The sequence below is a fragment of the Muscardinus avellanarius genome, assembly GCF_963383645.1.
Source record: "Muscardinus avellanarius genome assembly, chromosome: 3".
Classification (NCBI taxonomy): domain Eukaryota; kingdom Metazoa; phylum Chordata; class Mammalia; order Rodentia; family Gliridae; genus Muscardinus; species Muscardinus avellanarius.
In genome coordinates, this window is record NC_137788.1 from 103,912,268 (window position 1) to 103,931,138 (window position 18,871).

General features: G+C 40.0%; 1 protein-coding gene across 1 annotated transcript in view; it reads left to right on the forward strand.

Moving 5' to 3' along the window:
- Positions 1 to 208: 208 nt before the first annotated feature.
- LOC308260195 (bile acid receptor-like) overlaps positions 209 to 18,871 on the forward strand; it is a gene marked incomplete at both ends in the record, with an annotated part of 28,174 nt that continues 9,511 nt past the window's right edge. The window contains 4 exons of the mRNA XM_080691507.1: positions 209 to 272; positions 3,404 to 3,766; positions 11,225 to 11,365; positions 18,646 to 18,788. Of these exons, the coding sequence (XP_080547633.1) occupies positions 209 to 272; positions 3,404 to 3,766; positions 11,225 to 11,365; positions 18,646 to 18,788 (711 nt within the window). The remainder of the gene's footprint in view (positions 273 to 3,403; positions 3,767 to 11,224; positions 11,366 to 18,645; positions 18,789 to 18,871) is intronic.

Consider the following 18,871-nt stretch of genomic DNA (forward strand, 5'->3'; position numbering starts at 1 on the left):
AGCCTCCCAAGCACGGGGATACAAGCATGTGCCACCACACCTGGCCCTGCTAGGTTATTTTTCAAAAGTGCATTGTAAGTTTTTAAAATCTTACTGATTTGATAATTATTCTTTTCAGTAGTCTACAAAAATTTTGTTTCTTCAGGTTTTATTTGGAAAAGCGCAGCATTGTCTGACGTGAATGAAGCAGTGGGAATTAAACCAGAGGATGGCAAATACTTACGTTACTCCATCTGATGGGCACTGTCTTGCTGAACCTGTGCAGTACTATGGTATGTAACATTACTACAATAAAACAGCTAGTAAAACCTTGTGGTCGGAATCAAATTTCAAAAACTCTGTTCATTGTAGAGTTATTTTTTTAAAAGAAACTAACAAATGAACAACAAATTATTCCCTATAAGAAAAAAATTAATTTAAAAAATGAGTAATAAATTTGGTGTGCCGGGCGTGGTGGCGCACGCTTGTATTCCCCGCGTTTGGGAGGCGAGACGGGAGGATTGCACAGGTTCGAAGCCAGCCATGGTGGCTTAGGAGACCCTGTTTCCAAATAAAAATATATATAAAAACGTAGGCCTGGGAGTGTAGCCTGGAAGTAGAAGGGTTTCCAGGAACCCCAGTACCACCAATAAATAAATAAATAAATAAATAAATAAATAAATAAATTAATTAATTAATTAATTTGGTGTGATGGTGCATGCCTATAATCCCAGTACTTGAAAGTCAGAGACAGGAGAATTGCAGGTTCAAGGATAGCCTCGGTAACTTAGTGAGACTTTTAGCAACTGGTCAAGACCTTGTTTCCAAATTTAAAAAAGTAAAATAATGCTGGGGGTAATGCTTGGAGGTAGGACGTTCCTGGGTTCAGTGCACACACACACACACACACACACACACACACACACACACACACACAAACACACACCAGTGATATAAGCCGGGCGTGGTGGCACATGCTTGTAATCCCAGCATTTGGGAGGCTGAGACAGGAGGATCCTGTTCATGGACAGCCTCAGCTACTTAGAGAGGCCCTCCTTAATTTAGCGAGACTCTCACGGCCGGGGGGGGGGGGGGGGGCGCGGGATTCAGTGATATAGTGTAACTAGAATCAAATGTAAAGAGGGAAAGTCATAATAGTTCAAAACTGCATTCCATTAAAAATTAGCATGCAAATTTGATACTATTTTTAGGAGTTAGTTAAAGCTAGTTTTCATGCAATTTAATAAACGCAGTTCACAGTAGATATTTAACACACTTGAAATTTTATTCTTAAAATAAGATTCTTGTGAAATGAGAAGAAATAGAAAACAGAATGTAGGAGACAATGGATTTTTATTTTTTATAAAAGACTAAGGCAATTATATAAATTTAATCTGAAATGCAGGATTTTTAAAAATTCAGTACTAGGGATGGAACCCAGTGGCATTCTATCTCCAAGCTACATACACCTCCAGCCCTATTTTATTCTTTATTTTAGAAAAGGGTCTCACTAAGTTGTGGAGGGCCTCACTAAGTAGCTGAGGCTGACTGTGAACTTGTGATCCTCCTGTCTCAGCCTCCCAAGTACTGACATGTGGTTTTTAGAAAATAAACTCTGATTTCCATGTTGATGGACATTAGTTTTCTATGGGGGGTGAAAAGGAGGCAGGTTTTTTTTTTTTTTTTTTTTTTTTTGCAAGGTGTAGAGGTGGAAGTGAGGTAGAGTGGACAACCACCCAAGAAGGACCTTGCATTTCCTTCCTTCCTTCCTTCCTTCCTTCCTTCCTTCCTTCCTTCCTTCCTTCCTTCTTTCCTTCCTCCCTCCCTTCTTTCTTTCTTTCTTTCTTTCTTTCTTTCTTTCTTTCTTTCTTTCTTTCTTTCTTTCTTTCATGGCTACATTGTCTTATAGGTAGCTTTTCTTTTTATATCTGGCTATTTGTTATCATTCAACATTTAGCATTGCATTGGGTGTTGTAATATTGTAAATGACTTATATAAACTAATAAAATTTATGTTGTTTACCAATCTTAGTGGTAGAGTTTGAGGTTAAGAATAAGTGTAAGCTGGGTGTGGTGGCACAAGCCTGTACTTGGGAGACTGAAGCAGGAGGATCACAGGTTAGAGGACGGTTTCAGCAATGTAGCAAGACTCTCAGCAACCTAGCAAGACCCTGTTTCCAAAACCAAAACCAAAACCAAAAAAATAAAATATTAAAAAGGGGCTGGGGGTGTGTCTTGGTGATTCAGCACCAAGAAAAGTATAACTATTATTACTTTAGACACAGAGCAACTGTGATTCCTGGTTTCTTTTGAGGCCAATATTTTGGATTTGATTTCAACATTCTCCCCAAAGCAGGAAATAAGTTGGTGTTTGGGAGCTTCTCATAATAATAATCATAATAATGATTATGTGCATTATGTGGCATAGTTTATATGTGCTTTTCACTACCATATTTCATTTTATTCTTACAATAATCCTTACAAAAAACAACAGAACATAAAGGAAACTAGCTCTTTTGTGTGTGTGGTACTGTGGATGGAACCCAGGGGTCTTCTTCTACTTTCAGAATATACCCTTGGATCTATTTTATTTTTTATTGTAAAACAAGGTCTCACTAAGTTGCTAAGGCTAGCTTCAAACCTGCAGTCCTCTGTCTCAGCCTCTCAGGTACCGAGATTATAAGTGCTCACTACCACACATGGCAAAACTAGTATTTAAATCAGTCTACAGATGACAAAGGAGAATATTAAGATATATTAAGTGAGAAGTTCAAACATTTTTTGGTTGGAAATAACTGGATAATTATATAAACTAAAAGTCTACTTTAGTTTCTCTTTTATTGGTGATACTTTATGAATTCATACTGTTTCTGAGTTGATTGCACAAAAAACAGTGTATCTGCAGCAAGGGGAATGCAGGACATGGGGAAAAACTTTTATTTCAACTCTAGGAAATATTCATTTCTAATTAAGGTGGAAGACTAGATGAGCATGTCAGCTCTTAGCGAGTATCACCCTTTCTTCTAGCTCTTGTTTAATCTTTGCATAGCTCTGGGTGGTGACATCCATCATGTATTGCAATATAGTGTCATGGACATATTGACCTTTTTTTTTTTTTTTTTTGGTGGTACTGAGGGTGGAACCCAGAGACTTTCTACCTCCGGGCTATACTCCCGGACCTTTTTTATATTTTATTTGGAAACAGGGTCTCACTAGGTTGCTGAAAGCCTCACTAAGTAGCTGAGGCTGGCTTTGAACCCGTGCGATCCTCCTGTCTCAGCCTCCCAAGCGCGGGGATTACAAGCGTGTGCCACCACGCCTGGCACATATTGACCTTTGTTGAGAACAAAACACTTTGAAATTTGAAAACAAATATAAAATTTTGACTTTTTTCTGTTTGTTCTTTTTTATGTAAATAAAATTAGATATTTTTCCAGAACAAGTGAGTTACCAGCTGCACAACATTGGTGTTCCAGAATCACCGTATTGCCAGTATTCCACTTCTCAGTGTCCTTCAGCTTTGCAGTTCCAGTCATTACAGAATCACTTCAGCGCCTACAGCTTGGAGCCACAGTACAGTGGTGATGGGCAATGTGCCCTTGCTTCTTGTGAATTAAATAAACCCACATATGTGGCTGCTCACAGTGTTGAAGATGGATACCCTGGAATAAAAAAGCCCAGACCCACTTTTTCTTTGCGAATGAAGGGGCAGGAGGAGCTCTGTGTGGTCTGTGGTGATAAGGCATCAGGATATCATTATAATGCACTCACTTGTGAAGGTTGCAAAGGTAAGGATAAAATGAAAAGAAAACTGGAATCTTAGCGTTCACAGAAGAGTCATGAAATTTTAGGTAGAATCTGATGCAGGGAGAGAAAATGGACATTTTGCAAAGATCTGAGTGTTTATTATATCTTTACATGTGGCTGATTTAATGGTTGCATTTGGAGGAAGTTTGAGTTAAGTGAATCCCAAGATTCTGAATATTTTTTCAATGCTGGGGGTCAAACTCAGGGCTTTGTGACTACTAGACAAGTTCTTTACCACAGATCTACATCCCCAGACCTTTATATAATTTTTATTTTTGAGATATGGTCTAACTAACTTGCCGACCTCAGACTTTTGATCCTCCCCCCTCAGTCTCCCAGGCAGGTGAGATTATAGGCCTGAGCTACCACTCCTGTCTTAAAATACTTTTTTTTTTTTGTACTGATACTGGGGATTGAACCCAGGGGTGTTCTACCTACACTCAGACCTATTTTATGTGTATGTATGTATGTATGTATGTATGTATGTATGTATGTATTTTTCAGTACTGGGGATGAAGCACAGGGTCATTCTATCTCTGAGCTATACCCCTAGCCCTAATTTTACTTCTTCTCCTTCTCTTCCTCCTTCCTCCTCCCTCCCCCTCCCTCTCCCCTTCCCCTTCCTCTTCCTCTTCCTCTCCTCCTCCTCCTTCTCCTCCTCCTCCTTCTCCTCCTCCTCCTCCTCCTCCTCCTGCTCCTCCTCCTCCTCCTGCTCCTCCTCCTCCTCCTGCTCCTCCTCCTCCTCCTGCTCCTCCTCCTCCTCCTCCTCCTTCTCCTTCTCCTTCTCCTTCTCCTTCTCCTTCTCCTTCTTCTTGTTCTTCTTGTTCTTCTTGTTCTTTGTAGTACCAGGAATTGAACCCAGGGGCATTCTACCTCTGAGCTACACCCCAAGCCGTATTTTTTAATTAAAAAAAAATTTTTTTTTGGTGGTACTGGGGTTCCCGGAAACCCTTCTACCTCTGGGCTACACTCCCAGACCTATTTTATATTTTATTTGGAAGCAGGGTCTCTTAAGCCAGTGCAGCTGGCTTCGAACCTGCGCTATTCTCCTGTCTCCACCTCCCAAGCCTGGGGATTACAAGCGTGCGCCATCACTCCCGTCTAATTATTGTTTTGAAACAAGGTCTCACTAAGTTGCCGAGAACCTCACTAAGTAGCTGAGGTTGGCCCAGAACCTGCGATCCTCCTGTCTCAGCTTCACAAGTACTGGAATCACAAGCGTGCACCACAATGCCTGGCTTTATTTTTATTTTGAAACAGGGTCTTGCTAGGTTGATGAAAGTCTTACTACTTGCTGAGGCTAGCCTTAAACCTGTGATCGTCCTGACTCAGCCTCCCAAGTACTGGGATTACAGGTATGTGCCAACATCCCCAATTTTTAAAATACTTTTCTGAAAACAAATTGAAGGTCTGAAAGTGAAGACCAATACAGACAATTTGTAGAGTGGAACGGCCTTGGGTTTGAACAGTTTTGAGTTAAAGCATGACTGCATTTTAAATTCACAAAAGGAGGGCTTGGGATGTAGCTCATCAGGTGGGATGCCAGCCTCGTGTTCACAAGGGCCAGCACTAAAAAAAAGTCACCAATGTGGTGTTGGGGCAGAAAGAGGAAATGATTAGGTCACTATGGCATAGGTGAGGATGTTGGTTAGAGGTTCAGGGTGAAGTTTTACTGTTAGAGATCTCACATTAACACTTTGCAAATACTCACCAAATGAGTGCCTTGGGAAATGAGGTGACAGCGTTGTGAACAGAATAACTGGGCGAGTGCTTGCTTACTCTTGATATGCAGGTCTTGCTGTTAAACCTGCATCGAAGAGGGAGGCATAATTCTGAAAACCACTGAGCTTTATTGAATGGAAATCATAAAACTCCCACTCTGAAGTGTCTACTGCAAAAGCAGTTACGTCAGGACTTTATTTTTTTATTTTTATTTTTTATATTTTATTTGGAAACAGGATCTTACTAAGTTGCTGAGAGAGCCTCACTAAGTAGCTGAGGCTGGCTTCGAACCTGTGCGATCCTCCTGTCTCAGCCTCCCAAGCGCGGGATTATAAGCATGCGCCACCACACCCGGCTTATGTCAGGACTTTAAAGAGGGCACTCAACTTGATCAACCTCGGTGTTTGGAATAGAAGAAGATAGCAGGGATTACTGCATAGAACAAGAAGTGAAGCCGAAAACAGGAAGAATTACTATTCATGGATTTAGAAAATGAAAAAACAACCCTTCTTCCTTCTCTCAATTATGGCCTCTTCATTGTCTCAGACAGAGACAACTTTCTCTTCTGGGGAAGTCCTAAAATAGGGAGATAAATCAGGGCATCCTGTATCCCCAATACTTGGGAGACTGAGACAGGAGGATAATAGATTCAAGACAGCCTCGGCAACTAGTGAGACTCTCATCAATCTAGTGAGACTCTGTTTCCAAATAAAAAATTAAAAAAACACACAGGGTTGGATATAGCCCAGAGGTAGAATACCTTTACGTTCCATCCCCAGTACCACCACCATAACCACCAAAACAAACAAACAAACAAACAAATAAACAAATAAATAAAGAGAATAATGAAGGAATAAGCTTCAAAGATTATTTCTTACTTTGTGGGTCAAAGTGGAAACAAGAGGGTCTTATTTTACATGATCACATATTTTTTTCTAAGGAACTTTGAGAGATGTTTTGGGGATCTTGATACTCTAGAAAATCTACTTTAAGCAGGGGATGGTGGCGTATACCTGTAGTCCTAATACTTGGAAGGCTGAGACAGAAGGATCACACGTTCAAGGACAGTCTCAGAAAGTAGGGAGACTTTTTATCTTGTTTAAAAACTAAATATAAAATAGGGCTGTATTTTTATTCAAAAGATATTCGTAAGCTGGACGTGGTAGTGTACGCTTGTAATCCTAGTACTTGGGAGGCTGAGACAAGAAGATCACAGGTTCGAGATCAGCCTCAGCTAATTAGGCCTTTCTCAACTTAGTGAGACCCTGTTTCAAAATAAAGAATAACCCAGCATTTGGGAGGCTGAGACCGAAGAATCGCAGTTCGCGGACAGCCTCAGCTACTAAGTGAGGCCCTCCGCAACTCAGTGAGACCCAGTTTCAAAAATAAAGAATAAAGGCCGGGCGTGGTGGCGCACGCTTGTAATCCCCGCGCTTGGGAGGCAGAGAAAGGAGGATCGCGTAGGTTTGAAGCCAGTCGTGCGCACTGGCTTAAGAGACCCTGTTTCCAAATAAAAATGTAAAAATAGGTCTGGGAGTGTAGCCCGGAGGTAGAAGGGCTTCCAGGAACCCCAGTACCACCAAAAAAAAAAAAAAAGAAAAAAAAGAAAAAAAAAAGAATAAAAAATAGGGCAGGGGGTGTAGCTCGGAGGTCAAATGCCTCTGGGTTAAATCCCCAGACCTGCCCCCCCACCCCGCAAAAAAAAAGAATTAAAAACAGGGCTGGGGATATAGCTTGGAGGTAGAATACCCCTGGGTTCAATCCCCAGTACTGCAAAAAAAAAAAAGATATTTGTAAATACAAATATCTATATTTTTATTAAAAAATATAGGGCTGTAGTTTATTTTTATTTTTGTGGGTTTGGGGATGGAACCCAGGGACATTTGACCTCCGAGCTACACCCCCTGCCCTGTTTTTCATTCTTTATTTTTGAAACAGGGTCTCACTAAGTTGCGGAGAGCCTAAGTAGCTGAAGCTGTCAGCAAATGTGATCCCTGCTAGGGCTGTAGTTTAGAGGCAGAATATCCCTGGGTTCAATCCCCAGTACCAAAAAGAAAAAAAAAAGACTTAGTAAAAAATGTGTCCCATAGATCGGTTGACAGTAGAGGAAGCACTCTTTCATCCTTACATGAGTATATATTCTTTCCAAATGGATGAGCCAATTTCCAGCAATCCTTTTCCCACGGAATATGAAGTGGATGATATTTTGCTTATGGATAAAATTCATAGTCACATTTATAACTAAGAAAGGTATCGTGACTACTCAGGCGTGGTGGCGTACGCTTGTAATCCCAGCATTTGGGAGACTGAGACAGGAGGATCCAGGTTCCCAGACAGCCTCAGCTACTCAGTGAGGCCCTGTTTCAAAATAAAGAATTAAAAAATAGGGCTGGGGGTGTAGCTTGGAGGTAGAATGCCCCTGCCCCAGTACCACAAAAAAAAAAAAAGAAAGAAAAGAAAGAAAGGTATCATGACTGCTAGTTTTCAGAGTATGATTGGCCTATACATAACTTTAATATCTGATGAAGTTCAGCTCGACTTCAGAGCTCTGTCTGATGGCACTGATGAAAAAGAAACACAAGGGCGGGCGTGGTGACGCACGCTTGTAATCCCAGTGCTTGGGAGGCCGAGGCAGAAGGATCGCACGGGTTCGAAGCCAGTCTCAGCTACTTAGTGAGGCTTTCAGCAACTTAGTGAGACCCTGTTTCCAAATAAAATATAAAAAAGGTCTGGGAGTATAGCCCGGAGGTAGAAAGCCTCTGGGTTCCACCCCCAGTACCACAAAAAATAAAATAAAATAAAAAAGTAACAAGTTGATCCTTGAAAACATTTGGATAGAGACTGAGAAAAGTATCTGTAGGATCCCGCTTTTGATACCAATTACTCTACTGAGCCTTTTTGACAGTACCCAGATCATCATGAAAACACATACTGTGATCTGAAGTGAAGCCATATTGCAACTACAGAACAAGGTCATCATCATATTTAACTTTAGTTTGGAGATAGAGTGACGTTAACCATTACTATGAACCCAAACGTATTATAGATCTTTCCAATTGGAAAGAACATAGCAAGGAAAAAGCTGATAAAAGGCAAGGCAAAATGTGAAAGGGATGGGTTGGTGAAAGCCCAGATAGCACTGGAGGAAGCCTCACAGCAGCTGGCTGAAAAAGAGGGAAAGAACCAGGGATTTGAATTTGATTTTTTTAAAGCAGGAACTATTCAACTTAGTTCACAACAGGAGCCTACTGATGTTGTTGATAAATTAAATGACTTGAATAGCTTAGTGTCGCAACTAGAATTGAAAAGTTTGATATGAAAGTCAGTAAGCCAAGAAAGGCAGGAAAAGGGAATGGTGAATTTGGCTCAGTTAGAAGCCTTGAACCAGTCTTCTTGGGACGGCCAGTTTGTGAGTGGCAGGGAGGAGTGCTTCCTCATCAGTCACTTTTGTTGTGAGGTCAGGAAGGATGGACAAGTTGAGAAGGAAAACACAATAGTTACTTGGACAAGTTCTTTTGCAGGAAAGAAGATACTGAAATGCTAGAAACTGAGCCAGAAGAGGATGGGAAGCTTGGGAGAGAGGAAATGAGGAAGGATTTCCAAACAACAGTGGGAGTTTCTCTCTCCCTCTCTCTCTCTCTCCCTCCCTCCCACCCCTCCTCCTCCCTCCCTCCCTCCCTCCCTCCCTCCCTCTCTCTCTCTCTCTCTCCTTCCCTCCCCCCCCTTTCTCTTTTGAAACAGGGTCTCACTGAGTTGCAAAGGGCCTCATTGAGTAGCTGAGGCTGTCCTTGAACTGCAGTCCTCCTGTCTCAGCCTCCCAAATGCTGGGATTACAAGCACATTTTCATTTTGGAGGTGCTTGATTTATCTACAAAAAAAGTTAGGAATTATTTTCTTTTTTCTTTTTCTTTTTTTTTTTTTTTTGGTGGTACTGGGGTTCCTGGAAGCCCTTCTACCTCCGGGCTACACTCCCAGACCTCTTTTTACATTTTATATTTGGAAACAGGGTCTCCTAAGCCACCACGCCTGGCCTTGGAATTATTTTCTTATAAAATGCTCCTATAATTCTTAATTGTGTTTATTTAAAAACCCTGTAATGTTAGACTTGTGTACATGGAAGTAATTAAGGGTACGTTATTATTGTAGTTTAAAAGTTGTACATGAGGCAGGCATGGTGGCGCATGCTTATAATCTCAGTACTTGGGAGGCTGAGACCGGAGACTGGAGGTTCGTGGACAGCCTCAGGTACTTAGCGAGGCCCCTTCCAACTCAGTGAGATCCTGTTTCAAAACAAACAAACAAACAAACTAACTAACTAACTAACTAACTAGAAAGTAGGATTGAGGGTGTAGCTTGGAGGTAGAATACCCCTGGGTTTCATCCTCAGTACCTCAAAATAAATAAACTAACTAACTAAAAAATAGGGCTGGGGGCCCGCTTGGAGGTACAATACCCCTGGGTTCTATCCCCAGTACTGCAAAAAGAAAAAAAAAAAAAAAAACACAAAACTTTGAAGCCAGACGTGGTTGTAATACCAGCATTTGGGAGGCTAAGACAGGAGGATCACGGTTCGTGGATAGCTTAGCTACTTAGTGAGACCCTTTGCAGCCCAGTGAGACTGTGTTTCAAAATAAAGAATAAAAAATAGGGCTGGGAGTGTAGCTCAAATGTAGAATGCCCCTGAGTTTCATCCACAGTACTGAAAAAATAAGATAAAATAAAATAAAAAGTTGTACATGATATTTTTTGTTTTTACTGTATGTTTCCCCCAAATGATCTATTACTCATCTTAAGGCAAACATGAATAAAGTTAAGTTAAATATAAAAAAATATGCTTTAGGTTATATAATTATAGTAAAATAGAGAATTGTCTTAATGTGCTAGAGTTTTTTTTTTTTTTTTTTTTTTTTTCATTGGGGATAGAAACCAGGGGCTTTCTACCTCTGGGCTACATCCCCAGACCTATTTTATAATTTATTTGGAAACAGGGTCTCACTAAGTTGCTGAGAGCCTCACTAAGTAGCTGAGGCTGGCTTTGAACCTATGCAATCCTCCTGTTTCAGCCTCCCAAACTCTGGGATTATAAGCGTGTGCCACAATGCCTGGGCTTAATTTCCAGATGTTATTACTAAAAGGAATAGTCTTAGAATAGAACATATCAATTAGGAAGTATAAAACAATTTTCTAGTTAAATGTGCTTAAATCAAATCTTCTGAGAGAAAAAATAATGAATTGAAATAATTTCACTTCATTCCTTAACTCTGTCATGAAGATACATATTAATACAATTTGCAAGTAATTAAAAATACCTATCTTAGCTGGGCGTGGTGGTGCACACTTGTAATCCCAGCATTCGGGAGGCTGAGACCGAAGGATTGCGGTTCACGGACAGCCTCAGCTACTTAGTGAGGCCTTCTGCAACTCAGTGAGACCCGGTTTCAAAATAAAGAATAAAAAAATAGGGCAGTACAGCCGGGCGTGGTGGCGCACACTTGTAATCCCTGCACTTGGGAGGCCGAGACAGGAGGATCACACAGGTTCAAAGCCAGCCTCAGCTACTTAGTGAGGCTCTCAGCAACTTAGTGAGACCCTGTTTCCAAATAAAGTATAAGCTTGGTCTGGGAGTATAGCCTGGAGGTAGAAAAGCCCCTGGGTTCCACCCTCAGTATCATAAAAAAAGTAAAAATACCTATGTTAAAAATAATTATTTTTATTAGGTTTCTTTCGACGTAGCATCACCAAAAATGCAGTCTACAGTTGCAAGAATGGTGGCCATTGTGAAATGGACATGTACATGCGAAGAAAATGTCAGGAATGCAGACTGCAAAAGTGTAAGGCAGTAGGAATGTTGGCAGAATGTAAGTACCATTGTGCATCTTGTTTTGTTTTGAGGAGGATTTTAAGTTTTCTTACTTTACTGAGAACTTAATGTATTCAAGTCAATTTTTGACTCTTTACATATTTGTGTAGATTAAAAATATTTTTCTAGCAATTACTCAATTAGGATGGCCAACTATCAATCTAAGTAGTTATTTTTTTTTTTTTCAGTATTGGGGATGGAAACTAGGGGTTTCTACCTCTGAGCTAAGCTATACTCTCAGCCCTATTTTATTTTATTTTATTTTATTTTATTTTATTTGCGGTACTGGAGATAGAACCCAGCCCTATTTTTATTCTTTGTTTTGAAACAAGGTCTCACTGAGTTGCAAAGGGCCTCACTATGTAGATGAGGCTTGTCTGTAACCTGGGATCCTCCTGTCTCAGTCTCCCAAATTTTGGAATTACAAGTGTTCACCACCCCACCTGGCTCCCAGCCCTATTTTTATTCTTTATTTTGAAACAGGGTCTCACTGAGTTGCAAAGGACCTCACTAAGTAGCTGAAGCTGGCCTCTAACAGCGATCTTCCTGTATCAGCCTCCTGAATGCTGGGATTACAAGCGTGCACCACCACACCTGGCTTTAAGTAGTTATTTTCATAAGCCTTGATCTATACTATATTGCTCTAATTTTGGAAATAATCATATTATTATCTTAATTAGAAGTTCTTATATTTTCATTTTATTTAATCTAATGTTATTAATGGATATAGAAAGAACAAAATTTTAGATTAGTATTCACAAATGCCTATATGATATAAAGGTATGTACAGCTTACTTACAATTAACACGTAGGTGTTAAAACTCTTAACTTTCCAGACAAAAGGGTATCTAATTGTATTCTTTTATTTTTTTGTGGTATTAGGGATTTAACTGAGGGGCATTCTACCTCAGAGCTAATACCCCAAGCCCTGTTTTTATTTTATTTATTTTTGTGGTACTGGGGGTGAAACCCAGGGGCCTTCTACCTCTAGGTTACACTCCCAGACCTATTTTATATTTTATTTGGAAACAGGGTCTCACTAAGTTGTTGAAAACCTCACTAAATAGCTGAGGCTGGCTTCAAAGCTGTGTGATCCTCCTGTTTCAGCCTACGAAATGCAGGGATTACAAGCGTGCACCACCACGCCTGGCTCCTATTTTTAATTTTTATTTTGAAACAGGGTCTTGCTAGGTTGATTAAAGTCTCACTATTTGCTGAGGCTGTCCTCAAACCTGCAATCCTCCTGGCTCAGCCTCTCAAGTACTGGGATTACAGGTGTGCACTACAATGTCCAGCATTTATTCTATATTTTGAAACAGGATCTCAGAGGGCCTCGCTAAACTGCTGAGGCTGGCCTTGAACCTGTGATCCTCCTGTCTCAGCTTCCCAAATACTGAAATTATAGGCTTGTGCTACCACCATGCCAGATGCATATCTAATCCCTTTCTTTCTTTCTTTCTTTTTTTTTTTTTTGTGGTACTGGGGGGTAGAACCCAGAGGCTTTCTACCTTCGGGCTATACTCCCAGATCTCTTTTATACTTTATTTGGAAACAGGGTCTCACTAAGTTGCTGAGAGCCTCACTGAGTAGCCGAGGCTGGCTTCGAACCTGTGTGATCCTCCTGTCTCAGCCCAAACACAAGGATTACAATATAGTAGTAGTCTATTAATGAACCTAAGTCTTCTTCCACCCCCACCATTACATCTCCTCCCTGGCTCCCATGGAGTCATCATCTGGAGTCTCTCTTGTATCCCAATTACTTCCTATTCTGCACATATTGAAGAAAACATATGACCCTTCACTCTCTGTGATTGGCTAATCTCACTTAACATAATGTTCTCCAGGTCCTTCCTTTTTCTTGCAAATGATGTAGTTTTATTTTTCTTTAATGCTGAGTAGAATTCCATTGTGTGTATTTCCCATTTTGTAATCCATTCATCTGTTGATGGATACCTAGGTTGGTCCCATAGTTTGGCTATTGTGAATTGTGCTGCTGTGAACATGGGTATGCATATGTTACTGTAGTTCTCTGGTTTCAACTCCTTTGGAAAGATACTTAGTAGTGGTATGGCTGAATCATATGGTGGATCCATTCCTAGTTTTCTAAGGACTTTCCACACTGATCTCCATAGTGGCTGGATTAGTTTGCAATCCCACCAACTATGTAGAATAGAGCCTATTAACCCACAGCCTTGCCAACATTTATTGTTATTTGACTTCTTTATGCTTGCCATTTTGATTGGGGTTAGATGGAATCTCAGTGTAGTTTTGATATGCATCTCCCTGATGGCTAATGATGTTGAACTTTTTTTCATGTATCTATTGGCCATTTGTATCTCTCCTCTTGTGAAGTGTCTATTCATTTCAGTTGCCCATTCCTTGATTGGGTTATTTGGTTTTTTTTGTTTTGTTTTGTTTTGTTTTGGTTTTTTTTTTTTTGGTGGTACTGGGGTTCCTGGAAACCCTTCTACCTCAGGGCTACACTTCCAGACCTATTTTTATACTTTTTATTTGGAAACAGGGTCTCTTAAACCAGCGCGGCTGCGTGATCCTCCTGTCTCTGCTTCCCAAGCACAGGGATTACAAGCGTGCGCCACCATGACCGGCTAGTGTAAAGCTTTTTAAGTTCTTTGTATATTTTAGATATTAGACTCCTGTCAGAAGGATAGCTGGTAAAGATCTTCTATTCTGTAGGCTTTCTCTTTAGACTTTTGATGACTTCCTTTGATGAGCAGAAACTTTTTAGTTTGATGCCACCCCACTTATTAATTTTTGTTTTATTTCCTGAGCTTTGCGAGTCTTATTGAGGAAGTTTCTACCATTGCCTGTATGTTGGAGTGTTGAACCTATGCCCTCCTTTAACAGCTTCATATTTTCTAGTCTAACTTCCAGGGTTTTTTTTTTTTTTTTCTTTTGGTGGTACTGGGAATGAAACCCAGGGGCATCCTACCTCTGAGCTATACTACCAGCTCTATTTTTTTTTCTTTATTTTGAAACAGGGTCTCACTGTGTTGCAAAGGGCCTCACTAAGTAGCTGAGGCTGTCTGCGAACAATGATCTGTCTGTCTCAGCCTCCTGAATGCTGGGATTACAAGTGTGCACCACCACGCCCGGGTAGTTCCATTTTTCTACAAGTAGATAGCTAGTCATGTACTGTTTGGACTACTTATCTGTGATGTTTGACATTGAATCATTTAATCCAAATTGTGGTTTGAAGTACTGACTAGAACTAGTTGGAGAATGGAACTTGTAACTTTCATTAGGAATTTTTTTTTTCCACACGGTGTTAAGTTGCTGAGACTGTCCTCAAAATTGAAATATGGCTGGGCGTGGTGGCGCATGTTTGTAATCCCCGCGCTTGGGAGGCAGAGACAGGAGAATCGCGCAGATTCAAAGCCAGCCTCGCTGGCTTAACAAACCCTGTTTCCAAATAAAATATAAAATAGGTCTGGGAGTGTAGCCAGGGTTCTATCCCCAGTACCACCAAAAAAAAAAAAAAAAAAAAAATTGAAATTGAAATTGAAATCCGCCTTTCTTAGCTTTCCAAGTACTGGGATTACAGGCATGTGCTACAAAGCCCAGCAATCCTTTAATTTTTTAGTATGGTTGTTCAATTAGTTATTACTTTATACCAAAAATCTTGAATCCAGCCTATATCTCTATAATGGCTATAAGCTTATATTAAGAGAACTTGTTAAATAACATGCTAAATTTCACATGGATTCTGACTAAGGTATTTCTTTGATCTTTCATTCTAAGAATCATGTCCAAGACAAAACTGAATTAAACTGACATTATTTGTTCTGTTTATACTGTGTTTCACTGATTATTGCTTCTCCTTTTGAATTCCCACAAACAAAATTTTCAGGTCTGAAGTTTGAATAAAATTTATCTCTTATTTTTGAAAATCATAATGAAGTCTTATTTTTAATATCATTTTTTTGAAGATTTACAGACGTTTATTAGATAGAAATACAGAGGATAGGTACAGCTTCATACCAGACTGGCATGGAGGGGTGACTCGAATGAATACACCCTAAATATCATTTTTATATTCCTCTTATTCCTACCAATTTCCATTATTACAAATTGTAGTCAATTCCATAGCAACTTTTTTTTTTCAGGTGAAGAAATATAAATTCATTAAGACGCCGGGCGTGAGGGCGCACGCTTGTAATCCCTGCATTTGGGAGGCGGAGACAGGAGGATCGCGCAGGTTGGAAGCCAACCGCACTGGCTTACCAGACCCTGTTTCCAAATAAAAAAGTATAAAAAATAGGTCTGGGAGTGTAACCCGAGGCAGAAGGGTTTTCAGGAACCCCAGTACCACCAAAAAAATAAATAAATAAATAAATAAATCATTAAGAATACTACTGTTTGCTGGACTTAGTGGCACAAGTTTGTAATCCCAGTACTTGGGAGGCTGAGACAGGAGGATCACAGGTTCACGGACAGCCTCAGCAATTTGTGAGGCTCTCCACAACTTAATGAGATTCTGTTTCAAAATAAAGAATAAAATACGGCTGGGGGTATAGGTTGGAGGTAGAATGTCCCTGGGTTCAATGCCCAGTACTGCGAAAGAAACAAACAAACAAATAAAAACTTGCTATTTAATTACTTTACCCATTTAGAGGACCATTTTGTTTTTGCTATCCAAAAAGGAAAAAACTTTGTTTCTTCAAATTATCATCAATATTATTATTATTATTATTATTATTATTAATTTTTTTGTGGCAACGGGGTTGGACCCCTGGGACACTGTACCTCTGAGCTACTCTTTCAATTCTACCCCTTTAGTAAATCTTCCCACAATATATCCTGTTTTTGTACTTTTTGTGATACTGAGGATTGAACCCAGGGGCATTCTACCTGTGAGCTCCACACCAAACCCCCGCCCCCCACTTTAAAGATTTTGTTTTGAGAAAAGGTCTCTCTGGGTTGCTGAGAGCCTTGCTACACTGCTGGGGATGTGCCTTTGAATCTGTCCTCCTGTCTCAGCCTCCCACATACTGGGATTACAATTATGTGCCACCATGCTGGCCAAATTATTTTTATATTTACTTGATATGATTTAAATTGCTTCACATTTTGATGTATTCTTGTCCTGGTTCCCTAACAAAATTGAATTTAAAAAGGCTAAAACTTTTGTATTATTCTCTAATTTAGTTCCCGATATATTTTTATAAAATAGATATGTTTTGTTTAATTTTAATTTTAATTTTTTTTTTGTGATACTGGGGATGGAACCCAGGGGTTCTCTACCTCAGAGATATGCTCCCAGACCTATTTCATATTGTATTTGGAAACAGGGTCTCACTAAACTGGTGAGGCTGTCTTCAAACCTATGTGATCCTCCAGTCTTAGCCTCCCAAGTACTGGGATCACAAGCATGCCCCACCACACCTGGCTTAGAATAGGTATGTTTTAAATACTTATATGTAAGCCCGGCGTTGTGGCTCATGCTTGTAATCCCAGTAGTTGGGAGGCTGAGACAGGAGGATCGCACAAGTTCAAAGCCAGCCTCAGCTACTTAGTGAGCCTCTTAGCAACTTAGTGAGACCCTGTTTCCAAATAAAATATAAAATAGGTCTGGGAGTATAGCCTGGAGGTAGAAAGCTTCTGGGTTCCATCCCCAGTAATACAAAATAAATAAATAAATAAATAAATACTTATGCAAACATACAGATATAATAATTGATTAATTTTAGCAATGATTTATGGTAACTGCTGCGGTTCAGGTAGAGGTGCCACTTTAAGGTTAAGAAATCTAGTTGGGCATGGTGGCGCATGCTTGTAATCCCAGTCCTTGGGAGGCTTAGACAGAAGGATCACAGGTTCCTGGCCAGCCTCAGGTACCTAGTGAGACCCTTCAAAACTTAGTGAGACTCTGTTTCAAAAAAAAGTAAAAAGAAAGAAATCTATAAATAAATAAACCAAGAATAAAAATTGTTCACTTTGTAAAAAGAGTAGCACTACCTTTTCTTGATTGCAAGGAAAAAATTAACTTCATGTGTGTGTGTATGTGTGTGCGTGTGTATGTGCATGCGTATGTGTGTATGGTACTGGGGATAGAACCCAGGGGCCTTTTACCTCCATGCTATACCTCCATACCTATTTTATTTCTTCTTTGGAAACAAGGTCTCATTAAGTTGCTGAGAGCCTCACTAAGTTGCTGAAGCTGTCCCTGAACTGCAATCCTCCTGTCTCAGCCTCCCAGAAACTGTATTACAAGCATGGTGGCACAAGCTTGTAATCTCAGCATTCGGGAAGCAGAGACCAGAGGATTACAGTTTGTGGACAGCCTCATCTACTTAGCAAGGCCTTTTGTAGCTCAGTGAGACCCTGCTTCAAAAATAAAAAGACTGGCCGGGTGTGGTGGCACACACTTGTAATCCCTGCCCTTGGGAGGCTGAGTCAGGATTGATTTCACAGGCTTGAAGCCAGCCTCAGCTACTTAGTGAGGCTCTCAGCAACTTAGTGAGACCCTGTTTCCAAATAAAATATAAAATAGGTCTGGGAGTATAGCCCGGAGGTAGAAAGCCTCTGGGTTCCACTCCCAGTACCACTAAAAAAAATAAAAAATAAAAAAAATAAAAATAAAAAGATTGAAAAATAGTGCTGGGGATATAGGTTGGAGGTAGAATGCCTCTGGGTTCCACCCCCAGTACCACACACACACACACAAAAAAAAAAAAAGAATAAAAGCTGTTGATAACATAATTCCATTGCTCTGGCAAATTACATTTTATATTGCTTCCAAAATATAATATTGTGAAAATTATAATAAAAATCAAATTTATAATTGGGAGAGGCAAAATTAATTTTAAAATTCTGTCAGGGAGTCGGGCGTGGTGGCGCACGCTTGTAATCCCCGCGCTTGGGAGGCAGAGACAGGGGGATCACGCAGGTTGGAAGCCAGCGGCGCGCACTGGCTTAGGAGACCCTGTTTCCAAATAAAAATGTAAAAATAGGTCTGGGAGTGTAGCCCGGAAGTAGAAGGGCTTCCAGGAACCCCAGTACCACCAAAAAAAAAAAAAAAAAAAAAAAATTCTGTCAGGAATAACCAGGTACTTTTAACTAGTCAAGATAGTTGTGAAAGGAAGAGGAGAAAAAAATTTAAAAATAACAAATGATGTGTGCATCATTTCCCAAAGAAAGATTCTTTGTAAAAAGGCATTTATGATCATATATATGTGTTCAATATAAGACAGTTTTCATCAAATTCGAAATGCTGTTTACTGAGTCAAAACACTTTATGTAAATTTTGTAATATCACAGGTTTGCTTACAGAAATCCAATGTAAGTCAAAGAGGCTTCGGAAGAACATTAAGCAGAAGAATGATTTTTACTCTTCTATCAGAGTGGAAGAGGAAGGATCAGACAGCAGGCTTGTGTCATCCACCACTAGATCTGGAAAAGGGGCAAGGCTTTTCTTCATTACAATTTCTTGTTTCTTTAATGGTGATGTCTTGTTTAATAAGTATGCATTAATACTTCTCCCTAT